Genomic DNA, 17,017 nt, shown 5'->3' with positions numbered 1-17,017 from the left:
TTTCATCCAGTTGACATCTGCAAGTTCCCGCCTATTGCTAAAGTGGCTGAGAAGGTGGTGGGGGAGGTTTGAGGGGTGGTTGAGGGTAGATGAGGTGGTATGTTCCTTCTGTCATTTATGCTCGGCTTCTAGGTGGTTTTGATGCATGATCGCAAAGAGCCTAATACCATCCTTAATTGTCCTTCCCACTTTGAGCAGCCTGGAATCAGAGAGATATTGTGGAATATTGAATGTCTTCAATGAGACTTAAATTATTTTTTCAGTTCACTGGTAGCATCCTCCCATATCAGAGCTTGATAGGGTGTAGGGTTGGGCATGGAACAATATGCCATCTTGGTATTTTCAATCAAAAATAATTTGGATCTTGTTGCAGAGGATGATGGTCCAGAAGAGGATATTGACATTGGTTTGTTGATCTTTTTAGTGAACGGCAGATTTTGGGGGTTATTTGGTGTGTTGAAATGCCTGCTATAGGTGGTCAAGGTGTGAAACACCGAGTAGATAAGCGATCATGGCTAACATCTTCAGCATCAACACAGTCATTATATTCCAATCTTTGATCTGGGAGGACATTGCCAGTAAACGTTGAGTTTTGTACCTTGATCTTCAAGGACCCTTTCCTCAGTTGACCACAGACTGCACTGGCACTTTAATGAACCTCGCCTTCAATGTTTGCCTTCACTGAGAGATGGCACTCAAGAAGTGTGAAGTTGTCTTGTTTTCTAGAGTGTAGCTATGTGCCTTCTGTCACAGGTCAGTGTCATGTAATCAGAGCAGGTTGGTAGAGGATCCTAGTCTTGTGAATGTTGCGTGCAAGGCCCATCCCCTCATTAGCTTTGGTGAACCAATCAGTGATGTTTTGGAGCTTATTCTCCAAGTGCACACACGCAGGCATTGTCTACATCCTGTATCTACATGGCTGAGAATCAGATGACCTTGATTCTGGAATGTTTTTGCCACCAGCTCCAGTCTCAAGAGAGTTTGTTGGAGGAGAGGTGCAATATTGCAGCAAGAAATTTTGAGAAAACTGCAGGGGCAATGACTTGGTCTTGTTTGAGTCCAATCTCATGTGGATGGTTCTGTTGTAGACCTAAAAGGACACAGTGCTGGAGTAACACGGCAGGTCAGGCAGCATCTCTGTCGAATGGATGGATGGATACAAGACCCTTCCTCAGACTCTTCAGCGTCTGAAGAAGGGTGTCGGATCGAAACATCACCTATCCATGTTCTCCAGAGATGCTGCCTGACCTGCTGAGTTACGTCAGCACTTTGTGTCTTTTTGTGTATTAATCAGTATCTACAGTTCTTTGTCTTGCTTTTGTAGACCTGTTAATTAGTATCTCGCATTTTATTGTGAAGAAAATATAAGATGGAAATTAATTTCTTTCAATAGTTAAGAGTTTTATTGTCATGTGTCCTAGATAGGACGATGAAATTCTTGCTTGCTGCAACACAACAGACTATGTAAACATAATATGGAACAGGAGATAAAAGTTCAGTGTGTCTATATGCCATAGACCATATATATACACAATAAATAAACAGATAAAGTGCAATAGGCTGTTATTGTTCAGAGTTCATTTGATGGCGAGTTTAATGGTCTGATGGTTGTGGGGAAGTAGCTGTTCCTGAACCTGGATGTTCCAGATTTCAAGCTCCTGTACCTTCTTCCCGATGGCAACGGAGAGATGAGTGTGTGGCCAGGATGGTGGGGTCTTTGATGCTGTTGGCAGCCTTTTTGAGGCAGCGACTGCGATAGATCCCTTTGATGGTGGGGAGATCAGAGCCAATGATGGACTGGGCAGTGGTCACAACTTTCTGCAATCTTTTCCGCTCCTGGACAGTCAAGTTACCGAACTAAGCCACGATGCAACCAGTCAGCATGTACTGTGCACCTGTAGAAGTTTGAGAGACCTATTTGTCCATGTGCATCTGAGTCGGGGTAAAATAAATAAAACTGCAATAAAGAACTTGTCCAAAAAGTAGAGGGTGACAATACTGGAACTGAGATGCTTTTCAACCGGGCAGTCATTAAATGACATGTTGGAGTAGATATTTACTACAGTCCACCATTTAGTTCTGCACTGTAATGATTCTTTTTTCCAAGTTCCACAAACCCAACCCAGTCATTGTGAGGTATTTACTTTAGTTGCTAATTAAGGAAACTGGCTCCACTTGAGCTACCAAGAGTAAACCCAAGACATTGCTGATGTGTTTTCCAACTGTGCTGTAAATAGGACTGCGGATGTTTCGTTATACTGACTGACACTCTTCGTTGCAGGGATATCCGGTGGAAAAACTGGATCTGATTGAGATAATAAACAGGAAGTTTTCTTCACCAGAAAGGTAGGAGTTAGTGACTAATTCCACAGAATGTCTTCATTCTTAGCACATGGCTTAATTTGACAATTTATACACACCGTGTTTGTGACATTGGATTTTCAGGAGTGTTGTTGAATGTCCCCTTCCTCAAGACAGACATAATTTAATAATCAAATTGTTTGACTCATGTACCCTCCCAGTTTTCAAGTGTCCATCATCAAAGATCCAGCACTGAGGCTAACGACTCCTGGTAATAAGCAATTAGCCGACTGATAAAACAGATACAATTTTATATACTAATCCAGGGCATTTTATATTTCATTTATCACAACTGTATCATAAGCCCATGTTGTTATTTGTAAATGCAGTATCCAGCGCACTTTGTGTTTTGAAAAATGCACTGTACCATTTTTGGTATCCCTCAAAGCATTTCTTCTTTTGTATTTACACTCGCCTGTAGACCTATCACGCCTGTGCCAACTCTGACCTTTCACATCTGATCCATTACCCCAATTATTTCCTGTAACCAATTTTCAATCGCATAATGTTCCCTGAATCACCTGTCCCATGTTTATACCAGGGGCAATTTTCAGCAGTCAATTAACCTACTAACCAGCACATCTTTTGAGATGCAAGAGGAAATTGGAGAAGACCCATGCAATTACAGAAAGATTCTGCAAAATTAACACAGGATTGACCCAGTCACTAGAACTGTTTAACAGCAGCACTGACGACTGAGCCAGTGGCAAACCCTTTCTTCAGCTGTTCCCATTACTAGAATTGTACTTGCTTCCTTCTCTACTCCCACTTGCTACTGTGCTACCACTTTCACAATTACTATCCCATAGCCATTCCTTAGTTACACTCTTTCTCTTATCTGTTACTAATATGGTTGAGCACATAGCCTTTCCAATTTACTGTAAACCTTTCCAATCAAATTGACAACAGGGTTAATATCTAGCTTATTGTAATTGATAAAATAAATAAAATGTACAGAGTTCAAGTGAAAGATGATAATGAAGAAGGAACCAACACAATATTAGATGGGAATAAAATGAGGGACCACAATGAATATAGAGACCTAGTTATATTACACTATTTAAGTGTCCTATTACTGCACCTCTTTTAATAGGGATGTAGAATATTGCCAATCATTGATGTTTGGTTCACACTTTCCAGAGTCTCCCTCTGTCTTCTGCCCGACTGCCTTCGCTCACTCACTTATACACCCCTTTTAGTAGATTTTGCCGATTATTGAACATGCATGCATGTTTTATTAAATAATAGCATGGAAAAGCAACACAAAATATGCATTGTATGTAACTCTTAAGAAAATATTTGAACACATCACATTAATATTTGGTATTTTTCAGAGAAACAAAGATACAGTGTGTAAGCAGCGTGCAAGAGGCACATTCTGAATCCAAGTCAAAAGGGAATCTCGAGGATGAGTGGAATACATTGCCAAGGGAATCCAAGCAGGAAAGTTCTTTGGAGACACCCATCCCATCTGCTGCATTGCCTTTGCCTTATCCTGCATACTCCGCACACGCTCCCCAAAGTGAAGTTGGCTGCAATTGTACTGGCCAAGATATTGGTTGCGAATCACCTACTGTATTGAGAAAGTTTGAAGGAGAGAAACGTGCCTCACATGATTTTGAAGCATGTAGACATGGTGATTTATCTACCAACAAAAAAAAGAAAAATCCTCCACCACTGAGACCTCCACCACCAGACCTGGAGAAATACAGATTGCAGAAACTGTCTCAGCATGAAACAATTGATTTGGGAAAACAACAGTCCCAAACACAATTGCAACATAGCACATCAGATTTGGAATTGCACCAATCTAGGAACTTGTCTCAGCATGAACTGAAAGTTTCAGACAAGTTCCAATTCAAGAAACCACCTCGATGTGAATTGGAGAATTTTGAAAAGGGCCAGAAAATATCGCAATGTGAATTACCAGATTTGGAAAATTCCCAGACCAGGAAACCATCCCATCATGAATTGGAGGATTTGGAAAAGTACCGGTTCCAAAAAGTGCCCCAGCATGAGTTGCCAGATTTGGATATGTTACAGCCCCGGAAATCACCTGCACGTGAATCGACAAATGTGAATAAGTACAGATCTCGGAGTCTGGGACAACACGGATTGCCAGATACAGACAAGATTCTACCACAAAAACTGTCCCAGCACGAATTATCAGATGTGGGCAGATATCCATCCAGGAAATTGTCCCAGCACGGATTGATAGATATGGAGAGCTATCCACCCAGACAACTGGCCCAGCACGAATTGACATATCTGGACAGTTACCCACCACGGAAACTATCCCTCCATGAATTGCCGGATATAGACAGGTACCCACCCTGGAAACTATCCCAGCATGAATTGCCGGATATAGACAGGTACCCACCCAGGAAGCAGTCCCAGCATGAGTTGCAAGACATGGATAGATATCCACCTCGGAAACTGTCCTACCATGAATTGCCGGATATAGACAGATATCAATTCTGGAAACTATCTCAGCACGAATTGCCAGATATTGACAGATATGCACCCCAGAAACTGTCCCAGCATGAATTGCCAGATGTGGACAGGTATCCAGCCAGGAAACTGTCTCAGCACGAATTACCGGATATGGACAAGCATCCAACCCGGAAATTGTGCCAACATGAATTATCAAATGCAGGCCATATTCCACCCAGGGAACTGTGCCAACATGCATTACCTGATATGGACAAATACCAGAGCCGAAAGCTGTCAACACACGAATTGCAAGATTTACACAAATACCAGCACCGGAAGCTGTCTCTGCATGAATTGCCAGAAATGGAAAAGTACCAGTTTCGAAAACTATCTCTGCATGAATTGCCAGACTTGGATAAATATCGGTTACAGAGAGGTGCTCAGTATGAATTGGATCCTGTGTTAATCTCACAGCCCGCATCTATGATTTGGAAAAAGTCTGAACCAATCACTGAGAGGGAAACATGGACTTATTCAGACCCATCTACAAACGCTGGATCTGCTGGGAACATTGCAACACGATATTCTCATCCATCACAAATGTGTGCAGATTACTCAATGGGCTTTGAATACAGGTATCCAGGATCCAATTTCATTAATCCAAGATGTTTAGGACCTTCCTCTTTAGTTCCTGTTCCAGGCGAACATATGATCTCTTCCTTGTATAATTATAAGTCAAATAGGCCAGCGATGAAATTGGCAGTGCCCCTGGAGAGTGATGTCACATCAAGGTAATTTCATAACATCTAATGGTGAACATTGCGGAAAACAGTTTGAAACTAAAGTGGACGTTTTGCCACAGAAGGATAGGATGATTATTTGTTATCAGGATATTGGAACATTACTTGTAGTCAGGATATTGCCAGATGCCTGTTATTTCCACTAAATTCATCTTATTGTAACGATAATATTCTGACATATGCATCAGTAAATCCCATTCACATTGCAAGCTATAGCCTCTACTGCCCATTTGTTACTTTATTAAGGTCAAAAGTGGGAAATTGCAAAATTGTAGCCCTCCATTAGAAAAAAGTGCATGTTCCCACGCTTTAAGAGGCTGCCAGTTAATTGTCATGCAGGTTCTTTGATTTACAGACCAACTAATAGGGCAGATATTTCACCTGCAGATGTTGAATAGATATCCAAATTTGAATTTCACTGGAAGTAAAAATTGGAGGGTGTGATCTTGTCTTCGTGGCTGGTTTTGTTGATCAGATGTGACAATTGTTCAGAAGCTAAGAAAAGGGCAGAATCATCTACCTCTCCAATTTATACTGGAAAAACATTCTGGTACAGATATCCAGTGAAAACAAAACTCTCCTTGCCTATGGTACCTCACTGACAAACATTAGGACAAATAGTTATGCCCCAGTGAGTCAGTTTTAAGTGGGTGAAAATGGTTAAAAAGAGAAAGCATCTGTCTACTTTAAAAGTCCATATTTCTTTGGTGAGCAGGGATGCTATTTATCAGTACATGGCAAGTTTTAATATTTGTTGAAAAACGACATGGGCTTATGTAATCGATTTAATAAGGGGTGGCGTTCCCAGAATGGGAGCTTTTAACGTATACCTTTGTAACTCGTAACTTTTGATTTCTGAAGAGCAAAAGCCTCGCTTTCAGGAACAAGCAAAACATTAAGCAAAATTAAGGATTGTTCTGTATTTGTTATTCAGTTTGGAGCATCTTAAAGTAAACGCACTGGGGATTTCCCCATTATTTTAAATCCAGTTCACTGTGCTAGTCCAAAACCATTGGTTGCTGATGGGTGTGGTCTGCCAGATGCCAGCTGCTTAGTGACACCTTGTCCAAATCTCCAGTATTCATTTATGAAGCTTGTGTATAGTCTGTTCAAGTCTGGAACATAAAACTACTGCATTTGGTCCTGTTCACATGCACATTTCATGACAGGAATCCGCAATTAAGAACAAAACTCAAGACTTGTTATTTTCCACTTGTTTTTCCTGCTCCCATGGATGCTCTGGCCAACTGTAGCATTCCAACTGCTTCCTTGGCAGAGATTAGTTAACTTGGGGATTTTTATGGTTTGTTTGGCCTAGTGCCACACCACATGTACATTGACTCATTCTGAACTATCAAGAGACATGAATTAGATTGGCCTTAAATGATGCTATGAAGTAGGACATTGTCTTAGCAATTCTGCGGCTGATAAGGTCTTAAAACGAATGTGCATGATGAGGCACAGAAAGTAATGCGCGCAATGTCACGTGATGTAAAAGTGCACAATTTAATAGTGTTGCTTTTGGATGGGAAGATTTTAAATAGGTGAGCTGTTCTGTTTAAAATTTCATTTGAAAGCCCATATTGCGATTATACCACAAAGAACTGGATTTTAAAAGCATTTAAACGCGACCAAGATCTGTGTTTGAAGAGTAGTTTAATGTTGAGAGCTGCTGCAATTAAAATATCTTTGCTAGTTTGAGAAACAAAGTTCCTAGCCTCCATTTCGCAGATCAATTAACTTGATATAAATTGAAATGTACTCGTTTTTAAACTTAAACAAACCACTGTGGAAGCTGGAAATCTGAAATAAATACTGAAAATGCTGTATGTCAGGAGACATGCTTGGTTAGAAGCAAAGTAAACATTTCAAATTGAACCTTCTTCAACTGATGGATGATTCACAGATCTTATTTGTTCTGAGCTTCCCCATCAGTAGGTCCCTAACCTCCAGCAAACACACATGCCACACATATTCTCTGCATCCAACAACTTGATTTATCCCAATGTTTTTCTGCTTCTGACGCAACTTCAGCACTGTTTTCCTTTCCAGAGATGCTGTCTGGCCCGTTGAAAATGTTCAACATTTCCTGTTTTTACATTGAGGATCTGTGTTATAGTCTCTTTGTAGAACTGAAAACAAGTTTTTCCTAATCTTCAGCTACAGTATCATGAATCTAGCTCCCAGAATATCACTGAGACCGACAACTAGATTGATTGCCATTCTTCATAAATGGGCCACAGCAGAGATAGCTGTTCTTGTGGCAGCAGAGTGGTATCGTAGTTGGTGTCCAAGTGTTATTCCTGACCTTGGATGCTTTCTGTATAGAGTTTTCACGTTCCCTCTGTAGCTGTGGCTTTTCCTCCACCTGCACCCTGTTCTTCTTCCCCTCTTAAAGAGCTACAATCAATTAACCCAGAGTGTATTTTAATGGCAAAACACCTCAAAGGGGTGTTAATGGATGTGTGTGAGAGAATAAAGTTCAGGGAAATTAGGAGATCTAATTGAATTCCTCCCCAGGAAGCCAGCGTGGACCCAGTGGACAAAATGGCCTCCTGTGAGGTTATAAGTGTAATAATTATGCTGTATATGATGGTGTATTTTATAAGGCATATCTAAAAGTAGAAAATATTATTCTCCAGCGAATAACTTATTTAACACGTAAAGGATAACTGATAATAATATTCAACTGCCTTTAGTGGGTATTAAGAGGACATTTAGTTGTGATAGTTTAAAATGCATTGCATGCAAAAACACAATTGGTGGTGTCACTTGTAGTCTCTGATAGGAGTGTCCAAACTCATTTAATAATGGTCACTGAAGAGATGCTATAGCTAGAATTCCAAATTTTTATGCTCGGGAGTCGAGGGCTAGGGACTGGAATCGTGACTCGAGAGAAGGAGAATGGGTGCCACTGACTAATGAAATGCACAATCCCATTACTGATATGTGTAGGAAAGAACTGCAGATGCTGGTTTAAATTGAAGGTAGACACAAAATGCTGGAGTAACTCAGTGGAACAGTGGGAGATGTTGCCTGCCCCACTGAGTTACTCCAGCATTTTGTGTCTACCTCCCATTACTGATATAATCTGTTTTAGTGCTGCCTGAACATACCATACTGGGAAGAAAATTAGGTCATTATTTTTCAATATAGAAGACATGGGAGGAGAGGGCATTGGAGCCCTTGCCTGGAAGAAGGTATGTGCTGCACATTCCCACGCATGTTGGCCTGGTCTCGGGGCTTGGTTCCCAGAATGGGATTTAAACCCGAGTCCTTTCACTGTTACAGTGCTCCATCCTGGAACTGAGGCTGCTGTGTGGAAGTTATCCTTGCAAGTGCTTTGAAAAGTTGCACGAGGAATGGCCACTGACACACTGTTGGATGTTAATGTCCAGTGACCAAGTAGTAGGCAACTTCAAGTGTAGGGGAAGTAGGTGGTAAAGAAAGGAAAATGGCAAAGGGAAATAAAATGGGATTCCCTTTGTGGTTAAATTAGCTTCAAGATTTCCTAACCCATTTGCCCACAGTCTGCTAAGGCAGCTCAACAAAGTCTTGTTAGATATGTGCTAGATTTAGTCCATAGCTTTATGGGATAATAACCATTCTATCATATGAAGAAATACTGAGTTGGCTAGGCTAGGACTCTATTCTCTAAAGTTTTGGAGAATGAAAAGCAACCTCATTGAAGCATAACAAATTAATGTAGTTGACAGGCCAGATGTACTGGTGATGTTTCCCCTGGCAGAGTAGTGTAGAACTAGGCATCACAGATTTAAAATAACAGGATAAACGAGGATTTTTTTTTTTTAAATCCTCGAGCTGTGGTAGCTTCGTCATTGATTACAATAAAACTGATATCAATCTTGTTATTTGAGGAATTGAGGGATAGCAGCATTGGCAAAAAAAATCATCTTGAGATAGAAGATCAGACATGATTTAATAGTAGAGCGTATTTGAGGAACCAAATGAACCTGCTCCCGCTTCTTTTGTTAAGGTCTTAAATGTTTTTTTTCTTCCTTTAGAACTCAAAAATTAATGGATTCAGCGGGAGTGGGGACATCCAGAGGGGGAAGAAACTGGCCATTTGAAGGAGAGCATCTCTACCACCCAGACAACATGCCATCTGCAAAGAATGAGGTGGATCTAGGCTGTCAACGATGTGGAGAGTCATACTCCAGTATTGTCAGCAGACAAGATGAAAGGTGGGAAGATTCAGAAATTTACGTTAAACCTGTCACCAAATCGCAAAGAAACATTATCCAAAGCCCCTCTTGGGATCCTGGTGAGGGAATTGAGACTGTGAGGTGCTGTCCGGATATGAAGTGCAGACCTCCCACTGAGTTCACATCTGAGGAGTTACTGAGAGATATTGCTGGGAAAGACCAATCTCTGGCAGATATTCTGGATCCAAACTCGAAGATGAAGAGTGCTGTGGACATGATGGGTGGAATCTTTCCAGAAAGCAAAGAGGAGCTGTCACGGGCACGTGAGCGCAAGAAACGGAATCCACTACAGCTGAGCCTGAATGTTAACTCCGAGAGGTAAGTGCCTTCCTGATCTTGCTGATTCCATGTGCTTTCCTTCGAACTTGGTAAAATTCTGAGCCAATATTCCGTCTGCTGAGGTAGGTGATCCTACTCGAAATTGCTCTTTGCGCACAACAGGTCTATGAAACTGGGTAATTGGGAAGAATATCAAGCTTATGAATAGTAGGTGAAGGCATATTTGGGTTAATCGGCAATTGCATTCCAATAATGGTAAAGACATACACAGGAATTATTGCCACCAGCACAATATACCACTATGATGCTGGTGACAAGGACTCTGTATCTCAGCCAGGGTTATGATAACGTTTTTAATAAGAGTGCTGACAACAGGGTGATTTACCAGCTAGGCCAAGCAATTAAATATAGAACCCAAAACAGTGCAGCACAGGAACAGGCCCTCAGGCCCACAATGTCTGTGCCGAATATGTTGCTAATTTAAACAGCACATCTGCCTGCTCATGGTCCATATTCCCCACCCCATTCCCTGCCTGTTCATGTGTCTGTCTAAATGCCAACTTTGCTATTGCATTTCCATCAACACCTCCTTTAGTAGCTCATTCTTGACACCGACCATTCTCTGTGTAAAACAAAAACTTGCCTCACAAATGGTCTTTACATTTCCTCCCTCTAATATTAAACCTATACCCAGTGATATATGACTTCCACCCGAGGGAAAAAGATTCTGACTATCTTCCCTCTGACTCATAATATGATCTAAAAAAAATGATCAAGTTGGTCAGATATGACCTCTATATAAAGCCATGCTCACTATCATTAATAAGTATTTGCTTTTCCAGAAACGAGTAGAACCTATCCCTAAAAATCTTCTCCAATCATTTCCCAATTACTGATGTAAGGCTACCATCCTATAATTTTCTGATTTGTCCCCATTGACCTTAAGCGACGAAACAACACTGGCCATTCCCCGGTCCTCTGGAGCCTCGCTTGCAGGTATAGAGTAAACGTGGATCTCTGTCAGAACCCAGGCAATCTCCTCTCTTGCTTTCTCAATAACATAGGATAGGCCACACCAGACCCTCAACTTATCTACCTGATGTTCTTCAAGAAACCCAACAACTGGAAAAAGCACAGAGAATTTGACAACTATTTTATTAGGATCCCATATTCCACGTTAAGACTACATAAGCAATTTGTCATTTGATGATCTTCGATGATATATAACAATGTCCTTTATAGATTTGTAAAAGGAATATGGTCAGTATGGGCTTGCTTTTATTTTAATATAGTTAATAGAAATTTATTCATGAAAAACCATGTCCATGTAGATTGGTGGCGCGGTGATAGAGCTGCAGCCTCGCAGCGTCAGACTTGGGTTCGATCCCGACCATGGGTACTGTCTGTGATGAGTTTTCTCCGGGTGCTCTGGTTTCCTCCCACAATCGAAAGATTTGTAGGTTAATTGGCTTCTGTAAATTGGCCCTCGTGTGTAGGACATAAAACTAGTGTACAGGGGATTGATGGTCGGCATGGACCCAGAGGGCCAAAGTGTCTGTTTCCACATGGTATCTCTAAACTAAACTAAATACATACCAGCCTTGAAGCATGATTGGGAAATCCATTCAGTAGTGCATTATCCATTGTGTTGCTCTAAATATGTATCTACGTGGATAATTGTGGGAATTATTGAAGAATTGGATAATATACTGGCTTAGTGCACATATATTTTTACACCCAGAATATAAGGGGCTGACTTTGAATCTCAAGTCCTTTCAAAATCAGTAACATTCTACATCATCGGATATTTGTACCTAAATACACATTGTTAAATTTGCCTTGGGTTCACTAAGTGCACCTTCAAAGAGCAGTCGCACTGCTTCCCACATTATTTAGAGCTAGACAGACTAGGCAGTCAAATCTAAAACTCCAGCCACACCCAGAAGGAAATAGCTAGAAATGTGCATTTGACATCTAATGATGGCAAGCAAACACTAGAATATAACAAATGTGACAACACTTGAAAATAGTACTTCCCTGGTAGCCCACGTTGGTTGTACTGGGTCACTATCATTATGTCTGCTAAGGTCAGCAACTCCGTGCAGCTAAAGGAATTGGTAATCAGAATCTTCATCATTTTAAACTCAATTCTAAATACATTTCCTGGCCTTGTCTGCACATGTTGTGTAAGAACAGGAGGAATCTAAATCAATTGTAGATTACTACATTTGACAGAAATAGCACGAGAAAGTTGTTAGTAAACACTAAGCCCACAACAGAAGCTTTTATGGCTCCCGGAGAATTTTTTCCTTTAATTAGTATTAAGGAAAAAGGACAAATTAAATTAATATTTAGTTAGTATTAAGGGAAAAGGACAAATTAAAGGAAAAAATTCTCCTTGGGTTTCCTTAATACAAATTATTATTAATTTGCAATATTTAATTTATTTCTCTGCATACTTAAAAATAGTTCTCAGAAGCCAATTTTTAGACACTTCCTGACGTCCCGTTTTCTGTCCCGTATCAGTACGTGGTAAATGTGAGCCATCCCAGGTCAAACATACCAGAAGCATTCAAGGTGGAATGGTAAGATTGTGCACACACTACAAGCTGGTAACAAACACATGGCACTTGTTTTATTGGTAGTCTTTTCTTAGCTGAAGACAAAATTGGTATAAATTAGTACGACCTTCAAAATCATGAGCTGATAGGCTGTGTTTTTTTTTGCCATTCTTAATTGGACACCTACATGTGGTGAACTGGTGAAGATCATAGAGTCACAGACTTATGCATGGCTAGGGCCTGTTTCATGCTGTATACCAAGATGACTTTTAAACACTGTTATTGTACACACTTCCCCAGCTTCCTCTGGCAACTCACTCCATAAACCCACCATCCTTCCCATCTCATCATAAATGCATGCCCTCTAGTATTAGATGCCCTTACCTAAAAACTGGGACCATCCACCTTATCTATACCCTATTCAAGTTCACCCCTCAACCTCCTATGCTTCCCCAGCTTCCTCTGGCAACTCACTCCATAAACCCACCATCCTTCCCATCTCATCATAAATGCATGCCCTCTAGTATTAGATGCCTTTACCTAAAAACTGGGACCATCCACCTTATCTATACCCTATTCAAGTTCACCCCTCAACCTCCTATGCTCCAAGGAAAACAGTCCAAGTTTATCCAGACTTTCTTTATAACTCAAGCTCTCTAGACCTTGCAACATCCTCGCAAATACCCACAAAGCACTGAGATATATTTCTAGAGCTACGGAATTCAAAAGAATGATGAAAGCTGAAGCTAGTCAGGGCCTTGTTCAGGACATAGTTGAATTTATATTTACATTCTATAAACATGTAAACATGAGCAGAATCACTGAGGAAGGCACAAAAAGATTTTATGAGGTATTGGGATTTTGAGATTACAGCTTTCAGGATACAAATTTAAAAAAACAGGAAGAATGGAAACCTGACATGTCTTTGAAGTTTATGAATATGTTGGTTAGAGTAAATGTGAAAATTTTCAGCTTACGGCAGAATTTAAATGTAGGAGTTTAAAACCAGATGAAATTGAGAAATAAAGAGAGAGTGTGCTTAAAATATAGAGTTAGCGACCACAGAAAACAAATAGCTTGGGAATTTAAAAAAGAAGGAATTATATGTGGGAACAGAAGTTGCGTTGATAAAATGAAGTGAGTTGGATGGTATGGGATGAAATATGCATAATTTAAATCTCACCATAGATCAATTTGGACTGTTGAATTCTATGTAATGTTATGTATTCATAGGTTTTTGAGGGAAGTGCATTTAAGTCAGAATTTTAGTTCCAATTTGCTCATTGCAAAGAGGAAAGTGGTAACTGGTTCTGTATTCAATACAGGGTTTCAGTACAGGCTACGTCTCCAACTCCAACAGTTGGCTCAACGACTTGCTCCACCTACTATAGCACATCAACTGCTAAGGCCGAGCTGTTGAATAAGATGAAGGACCTTCCCAAAATGGCTGAAGAATGTTTGGAGGAGGCAGAGGAAGAAGATAATAAGTTGATGGAAAAGAAGGTAATGCACTTTTCCTTGATTTGGATTTGTCTCAGACAATGAGGAGAAGTAGATCCAATACAAGCTCAAATATAGTGAACTGCTGTTATGTTGCTTCATGTCGGTATCCATGCTGCTTTTGCTAAGGAACAACATTTGCCACATGGACAAATTGTGTTGGAGTATGCACTTTTCCACTCAATATTTTTTCTCCTCTATTTTCACAGCACCAATTAATCTGCAGTCTGAGCAGAAAACTTAGTGTGTTGCATGAAGCCCAGAAGAGCCTCTTGGAAGACATCAGTGCAAACTGTGCCCTGGGGGCAGAAGCTGAAAGAATGGTGAACAGTGTCTGCAAACCCAATGAATTTGATAAGTACCGAATGTTCATTGGGGATCTGGATAAGGTGGTAAATCTGTTACTGTCGCTCTCTGGTCGACTTGCAAGAGTAGAAAATGCCTTGAATAATTTGGATCCTGAGACAAATGAGGAAGAGCGGGTATGTGGTTTCAGTAAATATTAATTGCTCGTTGAGCTCTTTGTGAATATTCAAAATATTATTTGTAGAAAAGTTATGTTTGCATTACAGCTCGGCACCAATTTGCATCCATCCCCATGTTCAAGTCTAATTTTATAGCCACAACCTGTTAATCTAGCTGATGTCTACTGCAATATTACATAAGAATTAAGGGCAGTAGACCATCTAATTACAATTTTGGCTGATTTTCGACACATTTGCAATTTTCCCCCATATTCCTTAATGTCCTGAAATCTAATTATGTCTGTTTTAAATAAACAAGATTGTTCTACATGCATAGCATTAATGTGGAGAATTTCAAAAAAATTCCATATTCTGAGTGAAGAATTTCATCTCTTTTCAGTCCTTAATGGCATCCCCCTTATTCTGAAATACTGACCGCTGGTTCCACACTCCTCAGCCAGGGAAACACCTTTCTTGTATCCAGACGGCTGAGTCCTGTAAAACTATTGTAAGTTCAAATGAGATTGCCTCTCCTTCTAAGGAGAATATAGGCTTGGCAGGGCACTCATTTAAAAAAAAATTTCTGTTGCTAGCCGGGCAACCTCGGCAGCTTTTTAGGTTGCCAAATGACAGTTTAGGTGGTCATCTAAGACGGCTTGCATGACGCGTGCGATAATGTGCTCAGACGAAGTGCATAGTTACCAGTTGGAATTATACTCAATGAAGCATTCACATATTATTTCTCAATCAATCAATCAATTTTTATTTATATAGTACATTTAAATCAACTCGTGTTGAACCAAAGAATTTGGATTGCCAAACATCCATACAGATAAAAAGAAAAACACATCACACTATAGAATTTAACATGAACGTCCCCCCACAGCGGACTCAACGTTTTCTACTGTGAGGGAAGGCAGTAAAAGTTCAGTCCTGCTTCAAATAAAGTCACAAACTAAACATATTCACCAATCAAGACATGTTATATACCACAATGACATGTGGCAAAATTATAATACAGTATCTCAACTCTTTTTACACATTGCAATGAATGCAATTTCTATTATTTCTTTCCACTTCCAAACAAAAATGTGCTTGGATTATTCAGCGTATGATCAACCTCGGTGAGACCAAGAGCAGGCTTGGTGATCGCTTCGCACAACACCTCCACTCAGTTCGCATTAACCAACCTGATCCCCCTCCCATTCCGAATCCGACCTTTCTGTCCTGGGCCTCCTCCATGGCCAGAGTGAGGCCGACCTCAAATTGGAGGAATAGCACCTCATATTTCACTTGGGTAGTTTACACCCCAGCGGTATGAACATTGGCTTCTCCAATTTCAGGTAGTCCTTGCTTTCTCCCTCCTTCCCCTCCCATTCCCAGCTCTCCCACAGCCTACTGTCTCCGTCTCTTCCTTTCTGTTTCCTGCCCCGCCCCTCTGACATCAGTCTGAAGAAGGGTCTCGACCTGAAACGTCGCCTATTCCTTCGCTCCATAGATGCTGCCTCACCTGCTGATTTTCTCCAGCGTTTTTGTCTACCAACGGGATCCCACCACTGGCCACATCTTCCCATCTTCTCCCCTGTCGGCTTTCCGCAGAGACCGCTCCCTCCGTAACGCCCTGGTCAATTCGTCCCTTCCCACCCATACTACCCCCTCTCCTGGCACTATCCCTTGCAACCGCAGGAAATGCTACACTTGTCGCTTTACCTCCCCCCTTGACTCCATTCAAGGACCCAAGCAGTCATTCCAGGTGCGGCAGAGGTTCACCTGCATCTCCTCCAACCTCATCTATTTTTGTCTACCCATTCACACAAGTTCTGTTATCCCACTCTCCTCGCCCACTTCCTACACATTAGGGGCAATTTTACAGATACAAGTTAACCTACAAAGCCAATGGGTCTTTGGGATGTGGGAGGACCCCATATGCTTGCAGGGAGAGTGTGCAAATTCAACACAGAGAGTGCCAGAGGACAGGATCGAACACAGATCTCTGGTGTGTGAGGCAGCAAGTCTACCAGCTATGGCACTATATTTTGTTTTCCAACATACAAAAAATTATAAGTTGATAACTTTGGTTACTAAAAAAAAGAAACTATCAATTTTCAGACTTAAATCTCTAAGTGACACTATGTCCCCCTTTACAGCTACTGTATGTTTAATTCAGTTCAAGACTACGGGGCATAAAGTTGCTGCCTAAAAGTGCTAGAGACCCGGAATTGATCCTGAATATGGGTGCAGTCTGTATGGATTTTGCTCCTTTTCCCTTTGATCACGTGGGTTTTCTCCGGGTGCTCTTGTTTCCTTCCACATTCCAAAGATGTGCAGGAACCTTTTTCAGACCCAACCCAAAACGTAATATTTATGTCGCTAATGTGTGGGATAGAACTAGT

The 17,017-nt window shown here is 40.9% G+C and overlaps 1 protein-coding gene across 5 annotated transcripts in view; it reads left to right on the top strand.

The window, feature by feature from the left end:
- shroom4 (shroom family member 4) overlaps positions 1–17,017 on the top strand; it is a 106,657-nt gene that overhangs the window by 79,423 nt on the left and 10,217 nt on the right. For 3 of the 5 annotated variants that reach the window (XM_033030570.1, XM_033030566.1, XM_033030571.1), the window contains 5 exons: positions 2,282–2,346; positions 3,696–5,585; positions 9,620–10,138; positions 13,986–14,163; positions 14,370–14,642. In XM_033030570.1, the coding sequence (XP_032886461.1) occupies positions 2,282–2,346; positions 3,696–5,585; positions 9,620–10,138; positions 13,986–14,163; positions 14,370–14,642 (2,925 nt within the window). The remainder of the gene's footprint in view (positions 1–2,281; positions 2,347–3,695; positions 5,586–9,619; positions 10,139–13,985; positions 14,164–14,369; positions 14,643–17,017) is intronic. The other 2 variants (XM_033030567.1, XM_033030569.1) reach the window with 2 other exon arrangements.

The sequence above is a fragment of the Amblyraja radiata genome, chromosome 12 (assembly GCF_010909765.2).
Source record: "Amblyraja radiata isolate CabotCenter1 chromosome 12, sAmbRad1.1.pri, whole genome shotgun sequence".
Classification (NCBI taxonomy): Eukaryota; Metazoa; Chordata; class Chondrichthyes; order Rajiformes; family Rajidae; genus Amblyraja; species Amblyraja radiata.
Note: the sequence above shows the minus strand (reverse complement) of the source record. Positions and strands in the feature narration are given on the sequence as shown.